This window comes from Carlito syrichta, unplaced genomic scaffold, assembly GCF_000164805.1.
Source record: "Carlito syrichta isolate Samal-C Ts95f unplaced genomic scaffold, Tarsius_syrichta-2.0.1 Scaffold305690, whole genome shotgun sequence".
Taxonomy (NCBI): Eukaryota; Metazoa; Chordata; class Mammalia; order Primates; family Tarsiidae; genus Carlito; species Carlito syrichta.
In genome coordinates, this window is record NW_007249786.1 from 29,782 (window position 1) to 44,832 (window position 15,051).

The following is a 15,051-nucleotide window of genomic DNA, read 5'->3' on the forward strand; positions in this document are numbered from 1 at the left end:
CTTCCCCTTCCCCTTCCCTTTCCCCTTCCCCTTCCCGTGTCGGACACGCCCAGACTCCAGAAGGTGTTGCCCGCCCGCCGCGGGACTCCTGGAGCGCGCTTTTTGCTCCTTCAGGTGTGGGGAAGTCATGTCTCCTCCTGCAGTTTACAGACAAACGGTTCCAACCCGTCCACGACCTCACAATAGGTAAGTGCGTCTACTTGTTCCGGAACAGGTAATGAAACCTATTAGCTAGACTGCCAAAGTGGAAAGTTAGCAGCCTTCCATATTCGAAGTGAAAAGTTCCCCTTCACTACTTTAAACTAGTCCGAAGCTATGGTAATGAGAGAGTAACTAACCAGATGTTGTTAAATGGGGAGTACTGTAATGAAGAGTAAATAACTGAAAGGTAACTTTTAGAGTGGACTAGTTGCTACAGGATTTTTTTCAAATGCGGTTTCTATGTTTATGGAATACCTCACGAAAGCATAATGGCTTATTCAAAAACATATCTGTGCTTTGCGGTAAACTAATACCAACTTTACATGTATTTTTCAAAATAAACAACAATACATGGGTTTTTTTTTTAATGTTGGACAGGAAGAAGCAAAGTGAAAAGTCATACTTGCTTCAGAATTAAAAGGCCGATGAAACTGATTACTTTCCTTTAAAGAAAAGCGTATGATAGAGTACCACAAAAGCACTAGTGATCCTGGGGAGTATTAACATCTCCCACACATTTGTGGTAAGACCTGACTGGAAGGGGCTTTAACAGCCTTCTCTCCATAATCTACATAACCCCAGCCCAAATAAACAATATGTATAAGATTGCCTGAGCCCGCGGGTTCGAGACCCGCCTGGGCAGCGAGACCTCATCTCTACAATAAATCAAAAAATCAGCCGGGTGTGGTAGCGCGCGCCTGTAATTCCGGCTACTGGGAAGGCTGAGGCGGAAGGATCGCCGGAGCCCAGCAGGTCGAGGCTGCGGTGGCCGGGAGCGGCTACTGCACTCCAGTCTGGGCAACAGGGTGACTCCAACTCAAAAAAAAAAACAAAAAACAATATGTATAAGACTAACTTTCTTTCCATGCAAATGCAGTTCCTTCCTTCCTTCCTCCCTCCCTTCGTTCCTCACACTGTAGCTCAGACTGGCGTGCAGCTCAGCCTCAACCTGCTGGGCTCCGGCGATCCTTACGCCTCAACCTTCCAAGTAGCTGGAACTACAGGTGCGCGCTGCCACACCTGGCTACTTTTTTGATTTATTGTAGAGATGAGGGCTCGCCAAGTTGCTCCGGCGGGTCTCGAACTCGCGGGCTAAGGCAATCCACTCACCTTGGCCTCCTAAAGCGCCGGATTACAGACTGAGCCACCAAGCCCGGCCTGCAGTTTCTAAATAAAACCCCAGACTTCCCATTCTTACAATATTGCTACTTACAAGTTCCCACCTGTATGGAAATGTGATGCTATCACTGCTTCCAAAGGATTTATTCAAAGTCAAATAATTAATGGGGCTAGAAGAGGATTTATAGGGTGATGTCTTTTTTTTAATCAATATTTTTTATTATGATATTGTGGGGTACAGTTAAGGGTTAGGTATACAAATATGCTTCGTTCAGCACCTTTGTTGATAGGAGGTGTCTCCCCGTGAAAATATTTCTAAAGTGAATATTAAATGAATTATCACACTGTGGTAGAGTTAATGACACTGCTTAACAAGGCAAACACTGTTGCCTTGGCCATAAAGCTGGGGCAAATACTGACAAGTAAATTCTTACTGTAAAAGAGGAGGAGAAACTGCCACCTACTTCTATTGTGAAAGGCTGAGAATGGAGAAATGAAGAGTTACCCAGGGAAAGGGGTTGTAGAGATGAGGTAAAAATGATTGGGGCAAGAGGGACTAACTTGTGCAAAGGGATGGAAGTTGTGATGCCACTTTCTTTTTTTTGGAGTCTCACTCTAATTGCCTAGACTGGAGTGCAGTAGCACGCTCACAGCCACCACAACCTCCACCTGTTGGACTTCTGCGATCCTTCCGCCTCATTTTTCCAAGTTGCCGGAACTACAGGCGTGTGCTACTACACCTGGCTAATTTTAGATTTATTGTAGAGACGAAATCTTGCCAAGTTGCCCAGGTTTGTCTCAAACTGATGTGCTCAGACAATCCACTTGCCTTGGCCTCCCAAAGTGCTGGGATTACAGGCTGAGCCACCGAGCCCAGCGCATGCCACTTTTTGAAAACTGAAAGTAATTTAATACATCTGGAGCATGAAGTTTGAAGTGGAGAATAATAAGAAATAGAGTTAGAGAAAAAAAATTAGGTACCACGTTTTTAATTATTTATTTATTTATTTATTTATTTTTTTGAGTTGGAGTCTCACTCTGTCGCCCAGACTGGAGTGCAGTGGCCGCTCCTGGCCACTGCAGCCTCGAGCTGCTGGGCTCTGGCGATCATTCCGCCTCAGCCTTCCAAGTAGCTGGAACTTACAGGCGTGCACTACCACACCTGGCTCATTTTGATTTTTTGTAGAGATGAGGTCTCGCCAAGTTGCCCAGGCGGGTCTCGAACCCTCAGGCTCAGGCAATCCACTCACCTCAGCCTCCCAAAGTGCTGGGATTACAGGCTGAGCCACTGAGCCCAGCTGGTACCAAGTTTTTAAATACTTGAGGGTAACAGAGAGCAAATCTTTAATGTGAAAGAGTGAAATGACAGTCAAGTTTTCCCAGAGTCCAGTAGAGCCTGTGTTTCTTTCTGAGTTCAGTCCTCTGTACCACGACAGATAAGGCAGGTGGATAGAAAATAGGTGCAACATGTAAGAGATTCTGGGTGTATAACTAGAAGAAATTACAAAAGACAGAAGTTTTTAAAAAATTCTTATCCATTGAAATATCATTCTACTTATCCCGAAAGAACAAAAGATCTAGTGATCTTTTTCAGTATCTAACACTTGATTATTGATCAGGCAGCTGGAATAGTAAGTAAGAAGCAATTCTAGTATCTTCTAAATTGACTACAGCATTGTAGAGTTGAGATATTTCAGATACATTGTGCATATCTACATAGGGCCACTAAATAGGTATATACCAATAGTAATGCTTTCTTACTTAGAAATCTGAATCCCTCATGCTGTGTGCAAAGTACTGCATGAAAATAGACAATAGGACAAATTGTCTGACTTATCAAGTATTTTTGTGGTGTTTTTTTATTTGTTTGTTTGTTTTTGAGTTGGAGTCTCACTCCGTCGCCCAGACTGGAGTGCAGTGGCCGCTCCTGGCCACCGCAGCCTCGACCTGCTGGGCTCCAGCAATCCTTCCACCTCAGCCTTCCAAGTAGCTGGAGTTACAGGTGCATGCTACCACGCCCGGCTAATTTTTGATTTATTGTAGAGATGAGGTCTCACCAAGTTGTCCAGGCGGGTCTTGAACCCATGGGCTCAGGCAATCCACTCACCTCGGCCTCCCAAAGTGCTGGGATTACAGGCTGAGCCACCAAGCCCGGCCTCATAATTGATTTTATTCACTATCTGCTTTTTAATTACATTCTTGAAGTCATTATCACTTAGAACACAATATTTTAATTTTAGAAGGAAGATGAAGAACCTTAAAGGAACACAACATTAATTGGAGCAAATAGGCAGCCATAATATGATTAGTGGTCCTGAGTGCATACAATGAGGAAAAGCACGAACTTCTCCTTAGCACACCTGTTGTTCACAAGAATCATATTCTTTCTCTTGGTCTTTACTGACAGGTGTGGAGTTTGGAGCTCGTATGGTCAACATCGATGGAAAACAAATCAAACTGCAAATCTGGGATACGGTGAGAGAGGAAAAAAATAATTTAATCTCTAATCAAGATCCAAATATAACAGTAAAGGCTGATGCACAGGAAAAGGGCTGTGAGGGTGGGACTAATGTTGGAGATGCAGTAGGGAAACATGTAAATTAAAAGATGGGGAAGCTGGGGAGAGGGCATAACATTAGTACCTGGTCTTAAACTAGGCAAAGTGGGGACCTAAGGGAGGCCCAAACTTTACCTTACAATGTCCACTTGTATACTTAATCCTGAATTGTACCCCACATCTTTAAAATAAAATATATTTAAAAAATTTTAAAAAGAGATGAGGAAGCTTTCTATTCCATATGTTAGTTACAAATTCTGAATGTCATATCTTTTTATTTGTGTTTTAAATGATCCAAGTAATATATTCATTTATTCTAGTAAAGATAAGATCAAACAATATAAATTTATAGAATAAAAACTAAATGTCCTTTATATACCCACAAACCCCTTCTCCCTCTCAGTTTTGTTTGTTACTCTACTGAGGGATCTACTATTAATGATTCAGTGTGTATGCTTTCAGAATCTTTCTATGCATTTAGATACATATGTATAAACACATAATGAATATACGGTAGTTGTTTGTTTTCATTAGTGTTTACATGTATAGTATTATGACAAGAAGACCTAGCTGTATGACTTAGATTGTTTACTAAACAATCTCTATGTTTTGGAGATCTTTCTTTTTTTTTTTTTTTTTTGAGTTGGAGTCTCACTCTGTCGCCCAGACTGGAGTGCAGTGGCCGCTCCTGGCCACCGCAGCCTCGATCTGCTGGGCTCCGGTGATCCTGAGATCTTTCTTTATGAATACATATAGACCTACTTCATTCCTTTTAACCACCGCATAGTCATAGAACATCTTTACCATAATTTATTTAACTATCTTCCCATTGCTGGAAATGTGGATTGTTTCCAGTTATTCATTATTCCAAAGCTTTATTGAACATTCTTATTTACTTAGTCTTAATGCAGATGTTTGAGGATTATTTTGGAATATCTGCCCAGAAATGGAATTTCTGAGTCAAAGGTTATATATATTTTAAAATTTGGGCTGGGCACGATGGTTCATGCCTATAATCCCAGCACTTTGGTAGGCTGAGGTGAGAGGATTACCTGAGCCCACAGGTTCAAGAGACCAGCCTGGGCAACTTGATGAGACTCCATCTCTACAATAAATCAAAAAATGAGCTGGGTGTGGTGGCGTGTGCCTGTAATTCCAACTACAGGAAGGCTGAGGCAGAAGGATTGCCTGAACCCAGCAGGTAGAGGCTGTGGTGGCCGGGAGCGTGCTACTGCCCTCTAGCCTGGGCAACAGAATGAGACTCGTACTCAAAAATAAAAAATAAAAAAAATTTGATAAATGTAGTAGTGCCAAAATTTAGCTTGGTTTAGTGTAATTTTGCTTCAGCCAGATGAATTGCTTTCATGTGCATTATCTCATTTGAGATGTACCTTTTTTCCACATAAGGAAAATAATATCTTAGTCTTTGTTCTAGTTAAAGGGAGCTAGGGAATAGTTCCTAATATTCAGCAGAAATCTCTTCTAGTTTTGTTTACTTCTTTCTATGTGATTCTGCTTCCTCTTTGAACTGAGTGCTAATGCCATTTTAATAACTACAAGCAGTGTACAAGTTATTTTTCCTTTTTTTCTTATTCTCCTTTTCCCCTCCTTTCTCCCTCCCCCTACTTCCTGCTCCCTCCACACACAGGTGTTTGTCTTAAAAGTAGTTACTTGCTGCTCTAGAGTCTTTTTGGACAGAGTCCTTTTCTGGTGATTTCCAAGGTCATTACCACATTTGGATGCACTGATTAATCAGTACCACATTTGGATGCACTGATTAATCAGATATTCTCCTGTATATCTGTTGGTTGTATTTCCAAGCAAAAGATTTACATAATCACCCAGGCTGGAGTACAGTGGCATGCTCACGGCCACCGCAGCCTTGACCTCCTGGACTCAGGTGATCCTTCCACTTCAGCCTTCCAAGTAGCTGGAACTACAGACACAGGCCACCATGCCCAGCTAATTTTTGTGATATATTGTAAAGATGAGGTCTCTCCAAGCTGCCCAGGCTGGTCTCGAACCCGTGGGCTCAGACAATCCTCTCACCTCGGCCTCCCAAAGCGCTGGGATTACAGGCTGAGCCACCGAGCCCAGCCCACTTCACATTTCTAATAGTGATAACAGTAGCTGAGTAGCTGGATAGCACTAAAACTTCTGAACTTCCTTCATTTGGCCACTTTTTGTTAGCCATTGTTCCCCAAGAAAGCCTGAGAAGTATCACTCTCTATCTGTTGTCAAGGTTAAGTGTATATATACATATATATATATATATATATATATATATATATTTTTTTTTTTTTTTTTTTTTTTTTTTTTTTTGAGTCAAAGTCTTACTCTGTTGCCAAGGCTGGAGTGCAGTGGCGTGCTCATGGCCACTGCTGCCTCCACCTGTTGGACTCAAGTGATCCTTCTGTCTCGACCTTCCAAGTAACTGGAACTACAGTCGCGTGCCACCATGCCTGGCTAATTTTTCTTGATTTATTATAGAGACGAGGTTGTACCAAGTTGCCCAGGCTGGTCTCAGACCCCTAGGCTCAGGGCAATCCTCTCACCTCAGCCTCCTAAAGTACTGGGGTTACAGACTTGAGCCACTGAGTCCAGCAAGTCCATATATTTTAAAAGTATTTATTAATTTATTTATTCCACATGCACAAGGTGAAGGATATATTGCTTTTATTTATTTATTTATTTTTTTATTTTTTGAGTTGGAGTCTCACTGTCACCCAGACTGGAGTGCAGTGGCCACTCCCGGCCACCGCAGCCTTGACCTGCTAGGCTCTGGCGATCCTTCCGCCTCAGCCTTCCAAGTAGCTGGAACTACAGGTGCACACTACCACACCCGGCTAATTTTTTTGATTTATTGTAGAGATGAGGTCTCGCCTGCCCAGGCGGATCTCGAACCCGTGGGCTCAGGCAATCCACTCACCTCAGCCTCCCAAAGGCGCGGGATTACAGGCTGAGCCACTGAGCCCAGTGATATATTGCTTTTAAACCACTACCACTTTCCTTCTTTCATTGTGAGGCGCAGGGGATCTTTGTCACTTTTAACCCAAATAGATATTGTAACTCACCTGTTATTATCCCTTGATTTTTATATTTCCCATAAAGAGAGATTTGGCCCCCTGCAGAAGCCACAGGATAAATTCTGAGGAGGTGACAGAGTGAAGCCTGTACATGTTCAAAACTAGTGTAAGCTAGATTCTGCCTCTTTAACTTAAATCTCTATCATTTCCAGAAATGGGTGTTTTGATGCCAGGAAGAAAAAAACCAATAAGTGCCAGTTAGTGGTATGGTCATGGCCATGTGTTGGCTTGGTGGCTTTTTCTTTTTCTTTTTTCTTTTTTTCCTTAAGTGCTCATATTATACAGGATTGGATCATGGAGTAAGGAAGTTGAGAGCCACTATTATGTGGACAGAATCCTAAGAGCTACATGTCTATCTGACTCATCTAGTTCTTTTCTGCTTCCTTTTAAAATTTGTTTGAGGTTAATCTGCTGAATCATAAAACCATAAAAAAAAAGAGATTTCGAAGACTGTCGTTTTCTATTTGTTTTGAAAATTTTAAGAGATTCATACCTCTAATATAGTGTCTGTCTTGTCTGCTGCTTTCTGGGCAAGTCTGATCATTTCTCTCTTGTCAGCCTAATCTCCTGCCTGTTGCTTACCTGTCTTGGTTTCCTACTCTATTGACCCATTCCCTTGATTACTTCCAAAACTGTCCTATGTTAACATTATTAGTGATGACCATGATAGACATTTAAAGAGAGCAGGTATTCAAAGCTTTTTGTTGTTTCTCTTCTGGTATTAATAAGGATTTAGAGAACCTTGATTTTTTTTTTACTCTTTTATGTATGCATACATATATATAAATAATCATGGTAATGAAGAATCATTGTACTGTAACTAATATAAATTATTGGTAAATTGATCTGTGTTTTACTTTCGAATGCATTTTTCTTTTCTTTTTTCTTTTTTGAGTCAGATTCTCACTCTATTGCCTAGGCCGGACACAGCAGTCTTGACCTGCTGGGCTCAGGTAATCCTTCCACTTCAGCCTTTCAAGTAGCTGGAACTATAGGCATGTGCCACCATGCCCAGCTAATTTTTTTTGGATTTATTGTAGAGCCAAGGTCTTGCCATGTTGCCCAGGCTGGTCTGAAAACCCTGGGCTCAGGCAGTCCTTTCACCTCTGTCTCCCAAAGTGCTGAGATTTCAGACATGAGCCACCACACCCAGTGTGGAATGCATTATTTCTTTATTTATTTAAAAAAATTTTTTTTTTTTTTTTTTTTAGTCAGAGCCTCACTCTGTCACCCAGGCTGGAGTACGGTGGCACACTCATGGCCACCACAGCCTTGACCTACTGGGCTCAGGAGACCCTTTCACTTCAGCCTTCCGAGTAACTGGAGCTAGAGGTCTGCGTCACCATGCCCAACTAATTTTTTTTGTTTAATTTATTGTAGAGATGAGGTCTCACCATGTTGTCTAGGCTGGTCTCAAGCCTGTGGACTCAGGCAGTCCTCTTCATCAGCCTTCCAAAGTGCTGGGATTACAGGCGTGAACCACCATGCCCAGCTGGAATGCATTTTTTAAAATTTGGGTTTTTTCCTTAATAAACTCTTTATTGGAAGGGATGCATTTTGATTCTTAGGAAAATAGTATATCTGACTTTTTAGGAGTTGATACTTCAAGCTATGTATCTTGAAAGCATAAGATGATGCTTCTACCTGGGAGAAATTAGAAAATTATTAATTCTCTATCAAACCTTCATCTTAGTTCTTAGTTGGTTTAGATTTTTTTACTGGGGATGGACAATGATATGCCTGAGACTGATGCAGACCAGCCCAAGTTGAACTGCTCACTCTTTCTAGCTTCCTAGCTCACAAATTTCGGTTCATAAACTGGACTCAGATGAAGAAGTGGAATGACTTTATTTTAAAATGTTTTATGATGACATACTGAGAGTGTTTTCAGCTGCTAAAGTTAAATGCTGCCATGTGATCCAACCATCACGTGAGCCTCCCTTAAACTTTTCCTTTTAGTTCCTAGTAGGTCATGAGAAAAGTGGAGGGGGACTTTCAATGATAGCAGAAAAATTAAGACATAAAAGAACAACAGGATCCAAATAGTGTAAGACATGAAATTATTAAGGAATGGATATAAAGTTTTAAGTTTGCTCTTGGAAGGAAAAAGTATTTTTTAAATCTTAAAATATTATTAATACTGCTGACAAAGGACTTTACAATTATTTTAATTTTTGGATTCTGATGCTCTTAACAGCTGTGCAACTCACTAAAATGTTTGTATGATTATTGGAGAAAGAGACTGTTGTGTTGTTGGAAAAGTAACCTTAGAGTTCTATGTACTGGAACTCTCTTCTCAACTACAAACTGTGATTTAGATTATGTGATATAATGACTAAAAAAGCAAAACTTTGTGCTAGGAAGTATTAAGATCTTAAGTTTACATTTCGGATCCAGCACATATAAGCTTTATGATTTTTGGCCAGTTTTGTCTCCTTGAACCCCATTTTCCCAACTGATAATAGAGAATAATAATATCTGCCTTAGGTCTGTACAAGAATTAAATGAGATAATGTCTCCTGTAGTTCCTGACACATTGTGTATGCCAAAAAATAGTAATATTATTACAGTGGGCATGGTGGCCCACACTTATAATCTTTGGTTGAGGCAGGAGGATTGCTTGTGTTCAGGAATTTTGAGACTAGCCTGGGCAACATAGCAAAATCCCATCTTTACAAAAAATGAAAACATTAGCCGAGCATGGTAGTACTTGCCTATAGTCCTAGCTACTTGGGAGGCTGAGGTGGAAGGATCCTTTGAGCCCGGGAGTTTGAGGCTGTAGCACTATGATTGTGCTGCTGCACTATAGCCTGCACAACAGATCAAGACCTTGTCTCTAAAAAATAAATAATATTATTGCAGTATCATCATTAGTATCATCACTATTATAGAAAGCCGTGTATCTTCCTATGTTCTCAGTCTTGGCTCTCCCATTTGAAAAGCAAAAACAACAGTCTTACTTCCCAATTCGTAGGAATATAAGTATAAATTATTTCAAGAATGTGAAAATTTTTTTCTAATAGGAGAGATTCTCATTGCACAGGGTATTCATATTATTATTATTTAAAAGATACTAGACTGGACATGGTAATTCAGACCTGTAATTTTTGGAGGCCAAGGCAAGTGGATTGCCTGAGTCTAGGGATTCAAGACCAGCCTGGGCAACTTGGCGAGACCTTGTCTCTACAATAAATAAAAAAAATTAGCCAGTTGTGGTGGCACACATCTGTAGTTCCAGCTACTTGGAAGACTGAGGTAGAAGGAATGCCCGAACCCATCAAATTGAGGCTGCGGTGGCTGTGAGTGTGCCACTGCACTCCAGCCTTGGCAACAGAGTGAGACTCCAACTCAAAAAAAAAAAAAGAAAGAAAGAAAAGAAAGATGCTTTTGTCATCTGTTTGCAATAAAATAAAAGATGCTTTTGCTTTCCTTAAAAAAAATAAAAGCAAGCTGGGCTCGGTGGCTCAGCCTGTAATCTGCACCTTTGGGAGGCTGAGGTGAGTGGATTGCCTGAGCCCGTGGGTTTGAGACCCGCCTGGGCAACTTGGCGAGACCTCATCTCTTCAATAAATAAAAAATGAGCCGGGCGTGGTAGCACGTGCCTGTAGTTCCAGCTACTTGGAAGGCTGAGGCGGAAGGATCACCTGACCCTGCAGGTCGAGGCTGCGGTGGCTGGGAGCAGCCACTGCACTCCAGTCTGAGTGACAGAGTGAGACTCCAACTCAAAAAAATAAAAAGTAAAAATAAAATAAAAAATAAAAGCAAAAAACTATCAAGAAAGCAAAAGTACCCAACATATGGGGGCATTAATAAGTTGCTCATTTATAAATAAAACTTAGTATCTTGGCTAAGTTGGAAATGAGATCAGAGTGTGAACATTGGATTTTTCTAGGAATACTCTGTTCTGGCCCTGGGCTTTTTTCACTGTTCCTTATTCCTATCTTTCATGACAGGATCCCAGCAAGGGACATCTAGATAGTCCTACATTATCAGTGCAATACTGAAGGTCAGTTAGTTTATGCTTAATTTTTGTTGTTTTTGTTTTGAGTCAGAGTCTCACTCTGTTGCCCAGGCTGAATTGCAGTGGCGCGCTCACAACCACAGCAGCCTCAACCTGCTGGGCTCAGGTGATCCTTCCACCTCAGCTTTCCAAGTAGTTGGAACTATAGGGGCATGCTACCACATCCAGTTTATTTTTGGAGTTATTGGAAGACGAGGTCTCTCTATGTTGCCCAGGCTGGTCTCTAACCCCTGAGCTCAGGCAGTCCTCTCGCCTTGGCCTCCCAAAATGCTGGGATTACAGGCTTGAGCCACCACGCCAGGCCAGTTTATGCTTAATTTAAGTGCTTTGTGTCTAATTTTCTACATTGGCCTATTGGTGTGCAATTTCTATGAAACAGGCTATTGGCTTTCTAAGATAATTTTCCTTTTCACAGATAACAAGAACAGAAAAATTAATGTGATATGTTCAACATCATATTTGGGGTTGAAAATACAACATACCAGCCGGGCACGGTGGCTTATGCCTGTAATCCCCAGCACTTCAGGAGGCCAAGGCAAGGGAATTGCCTGAGCCCAGGGTTCAAAACCAGCCTGGGCAACTTGGAGAGACCTCATTTCTACAATAAATCAAATAAATTAGCTGGATGTGGTGGCACGCGCCTGTAGTTCCAGCTACTTTGAAGGCTAAGGCAAAAGGATCGCCTGAGCCCGGCAGGTGGAGGCTGTGGTGGCCGTGAACATTCCACTGCACTCCAGCCTGTGTGACAGTGAGACTCTGACTCAAAAAAAAAAAAGATTGTCATGCTGACTGTGGGATGCTACTGGCATTTGATGACTGGAAGTCAGGGATGCTAAATATCCAGTAATTTGATGGGCAATCTCACAGGAAAAATTAATGACCTACTCAAAATATCAATTGTATTCCCATTGAAAAATACTGATTTTCTACCTGGGCTTCTCCTTGGCAGGCATGTTTCCTTTCCCTAATTTTCTTTTCTTAATAGAAGTTCTTTTTTTAGTTAAGTCCTTTGTATTAGGGTGGCATGTGATCAAATCAGTTCTCTGGAAATAACCTAGTTTTGTTGGGATTTTTTGTTGCCATGTTGGTGGGAAAGGCTGGGCAAGAATCCTTCCGTTCTATCACCCGTTCCTACTACAGGGGAGCAGCTGGAGCACTGCTGGTGTACGACATTACAAGGTGAGCCAGATCTGGTACGTGGGAGGGATACTTTTCTCTACGTTTTCTAAAGCTTTTTTTTTTTAAATCTACTGATTCTATTAAGGATACTAACTAGAAATGACCTTTCTAATTCTTTACATATGTAGCTTTCCTCTTTTCCTATACATTTGGAGTTGTTTTGACCTTATGAGATGGGTCTCTGACCCACGTTCTAAATTTTCCTTCTGTAGGCGTGAAACCTTCAACCACCTGACCTCATGGTTAGAGGATGCCCGGCAGCACTCTAGTTCCAACATGGTTATCATGCTGATTGGGAATAAGAGGTAAGATTTTATCTGGGTGAATAATAGTTAGTAGGCATCATCTAGCCACTTTATGGACATTGAATTTCTTGGTCCCTCAACTTTTTCAGTTTATGGTACTCTTAGTGACTCAGGAAGAAAATTATTGTGGTAAAATATGTATAACATAAAATTTACCATTTAGACTTTTTTTTTTTTTAGTCAGAGTCTCACTCTGTCACCCAGACTGTAGTGTACTGGCACACTCACAGCCACCGCAGCCTTGACCTGCTGGACTCCAGCGATTCTTCCGCCTCAGCCTTCCAAGTAGCTGGGATGACAGGCACACGCCACCACACCTGGCTAATTTTTTGATTTACTGTAAAGATGAGGTTTCTCCAAGTTGCTCGGGCTGGTCTCAAGCCCATGGATTTAGGCAGTCCTCTCACCTCAGCCTCCCAAAATTCTGGGATTATAGACATGAACCACTGTGCCTGGCCTGGATCTACATTCTTTATGAATTAACTGACGATTGAAACCACTGTGGTAGCATTTTAGAACTAGAGTTTCCAGCTGGGCACGGTGGCTCAAGCCTGTAATCCCAGCACTTTGGGAGGCTGAGGCGGGAGGATTGCCTGAGCCCAGGGGTTTGAGACCAGCCAGGGCAACTTGGTGACAGAGTGAGACAACAACTCAATAACAACAACAAAAAAAACTAGAGTCTTCTCTTTCACTTTGATCTTCTTTTAATTTTTTCCCCAATTTATCTCTGCAGTGACCTAGAATCCCGCAGAGATGTAAAGAGAGAAGAAGGAGAAGCCTTTGCTCGGGAGCATGGACTTATATTCATGGAAACATCTGCTAAAACAGCCTGCAATGTTGAAGAGGTATTATTTGGAAAAAGGTGGGAAAAGTCCTTCAGATATTATCCCACCATTTTTGTCCTTTTATTCAGAATAATCCTATAAGCCACAGGCAAAGAAAGGATGTCTTATGGTCATAGTGAACAAATGTCTCCTTTTAAGGGACTCATCCCATTTTTTTTAACCTGATTCCTAAGGTTTTACTTTTGCTTTGGGTAACATTAATTGATAAGTGTGGATTAGACATCATTGTTTCTTGTAAATCGCTTCATTTAAAGTGTCTAATGGGTTCTGTAGTCATTCTTAGGCCTGATGTTGACAATATCTTCAGTAACTAATGGAGAAGAGAGCTTGTTTTATTTGCAGAAGTGCCAAACTAGAAACCCAGAAACATCTTGAATCAGTACCAGAATACCATATAATCCATTTTTTTTTTTTTTTTTTTTTGAGTTGGAGTCTCACTCTGTCACCCAGACTGGAGTGCAGTGGCTGTCCCGGCCACCGTAGCCTCGACCTGCTGGGCTCCAGCGATCCTTCTGCCTCAGCCTTCCGAGTAGTCAGAATTACAGTCGCGCATTACCACGCCCAGCTAATTTTTTATTTTATTGTAGAGATGAGGTCTCGCCTGCCCAGGCAGGTCTCGAACCCGCGGGCTCAGGCAATCCACTCACCTCAGCCTCCCAAAGGCGCGGGATTACAGGCTGAGCCACGGAGCCCGGCCCCATTTTTTATTTTTTGAAACTACTCTTAGTGACTTTTACAGAACAACTTAAGTGACCTTCTGTATTTTCCCTGCCTTCTAATGGTTCCTAATTCACCTTGGAAATTCAAATAGGAATTATATTAATATTTTATTTCCCTCATTTCTCTGCCTAAACTTGTGACTGATAATATGATTTATGTCTCCTTCAGGCCTTCATTAACACAGCCAAAGAAATATATAGGAAGATCCAACAGGGTTTATTTGATGTCCACAACGAGGTAAGAAAGGGTAGGGATGCTGGCAATTGAGTTTGGTTTGTTCTGATTGAAAGCTCCTTAGATCAGAGTGCTTGCATTCCACATCTATCATTATACTACTTGTGGCACTGCCAATTTAAATTTAAACTTGGTTTTTTAAAAAATTTTTTTATTTTTTATTTTTATTATTATTATTATTATTATTTTGAGTTGGAGTCTCAGTCTGTCACCCAGACTGGAGTGCAGTGGCCGCTCCCAGCCACTGCAGCATCGACCTGCTGGGCTCCGGCAATCCTTCTGCCTCAGCCTTCCAAGTAGCTGGAACTACAGGCATGCGCTACCACACCCGCCTAATTTTTGATTTATTGTAGAGATGAGGTCTCCGCCAAGTTACCCAGGCGGGTCTCGAACCCTCAGGCTGAGGCAATCCACTCACCTTGGCTTCCCAAAGTGCTGGGATTACAGACTGAGCCACCGAGCCCAGCCTGTTTTTTTTTTTAATGTCGATACACAGAAACTTGTCATCATTTTCTCTGTTTCCTCAAGTCTGAGACCTAGAATGTTTAGAGATTATTAGTTGATGATTTAAAAGACTTATACAATATGGAAGGTTTTCTTTTCTTTTTTTTTTTTAGGAAAACTCTTTTTTTTTTTTTTTTGAATTGAAATTCATTCCCTAAGGCCAAATCACAGTGGAGGGACCGTCCCTGGTGAACATGTCCTAGGGAAGATTCGGTCACTGAGACATTCCTCACAATGGAGGATCAATTACTGGAGCACATATCCCAGAAGAGGATCGTCA

At 41.6% G+C, this 15,051-nt stretch overlaps 1 protein-coding gene across 2 annotated transcripts in view; it reads left to right on the top strand.

The window, feature by feature from the left end:
* Positions 1-15,051, top strand: part of RAB2B (RAB2B, member RAS oncogene family) — an 18,925-nt gene that overhangs the window by 366 nt on the left and 3,508 nt on the right. The window contains exons 2-7 of one of the 2 annotated variants that reach the window (XM_008062393.1): positions 115-186; positions 3,728-3,795; positions 12,081-12,163; positions 12,376-12,468; positions 13,202-13,313; positions 14,202-14,270. In XM_008062393.1, the coding sequence (XP_008060584.1) occupies positions 115-186; positions 3,728-3,795; positions 12,081-12,163; positions 12,376-12,468; positions 13,202-13,313; positions 14,202-14,270 (497 nt within the window). The remainder of the gene's footprint in view (positions 1-114; positions 187-3,727; positions 3,796-12,080; positions 12,164-12,375; positions 12,469-13,201; positions 13,314-14,201; positions 14,271-15,051) is intronic. The other variant, XM_021714659.1, reaches the window with a different exon arrangement.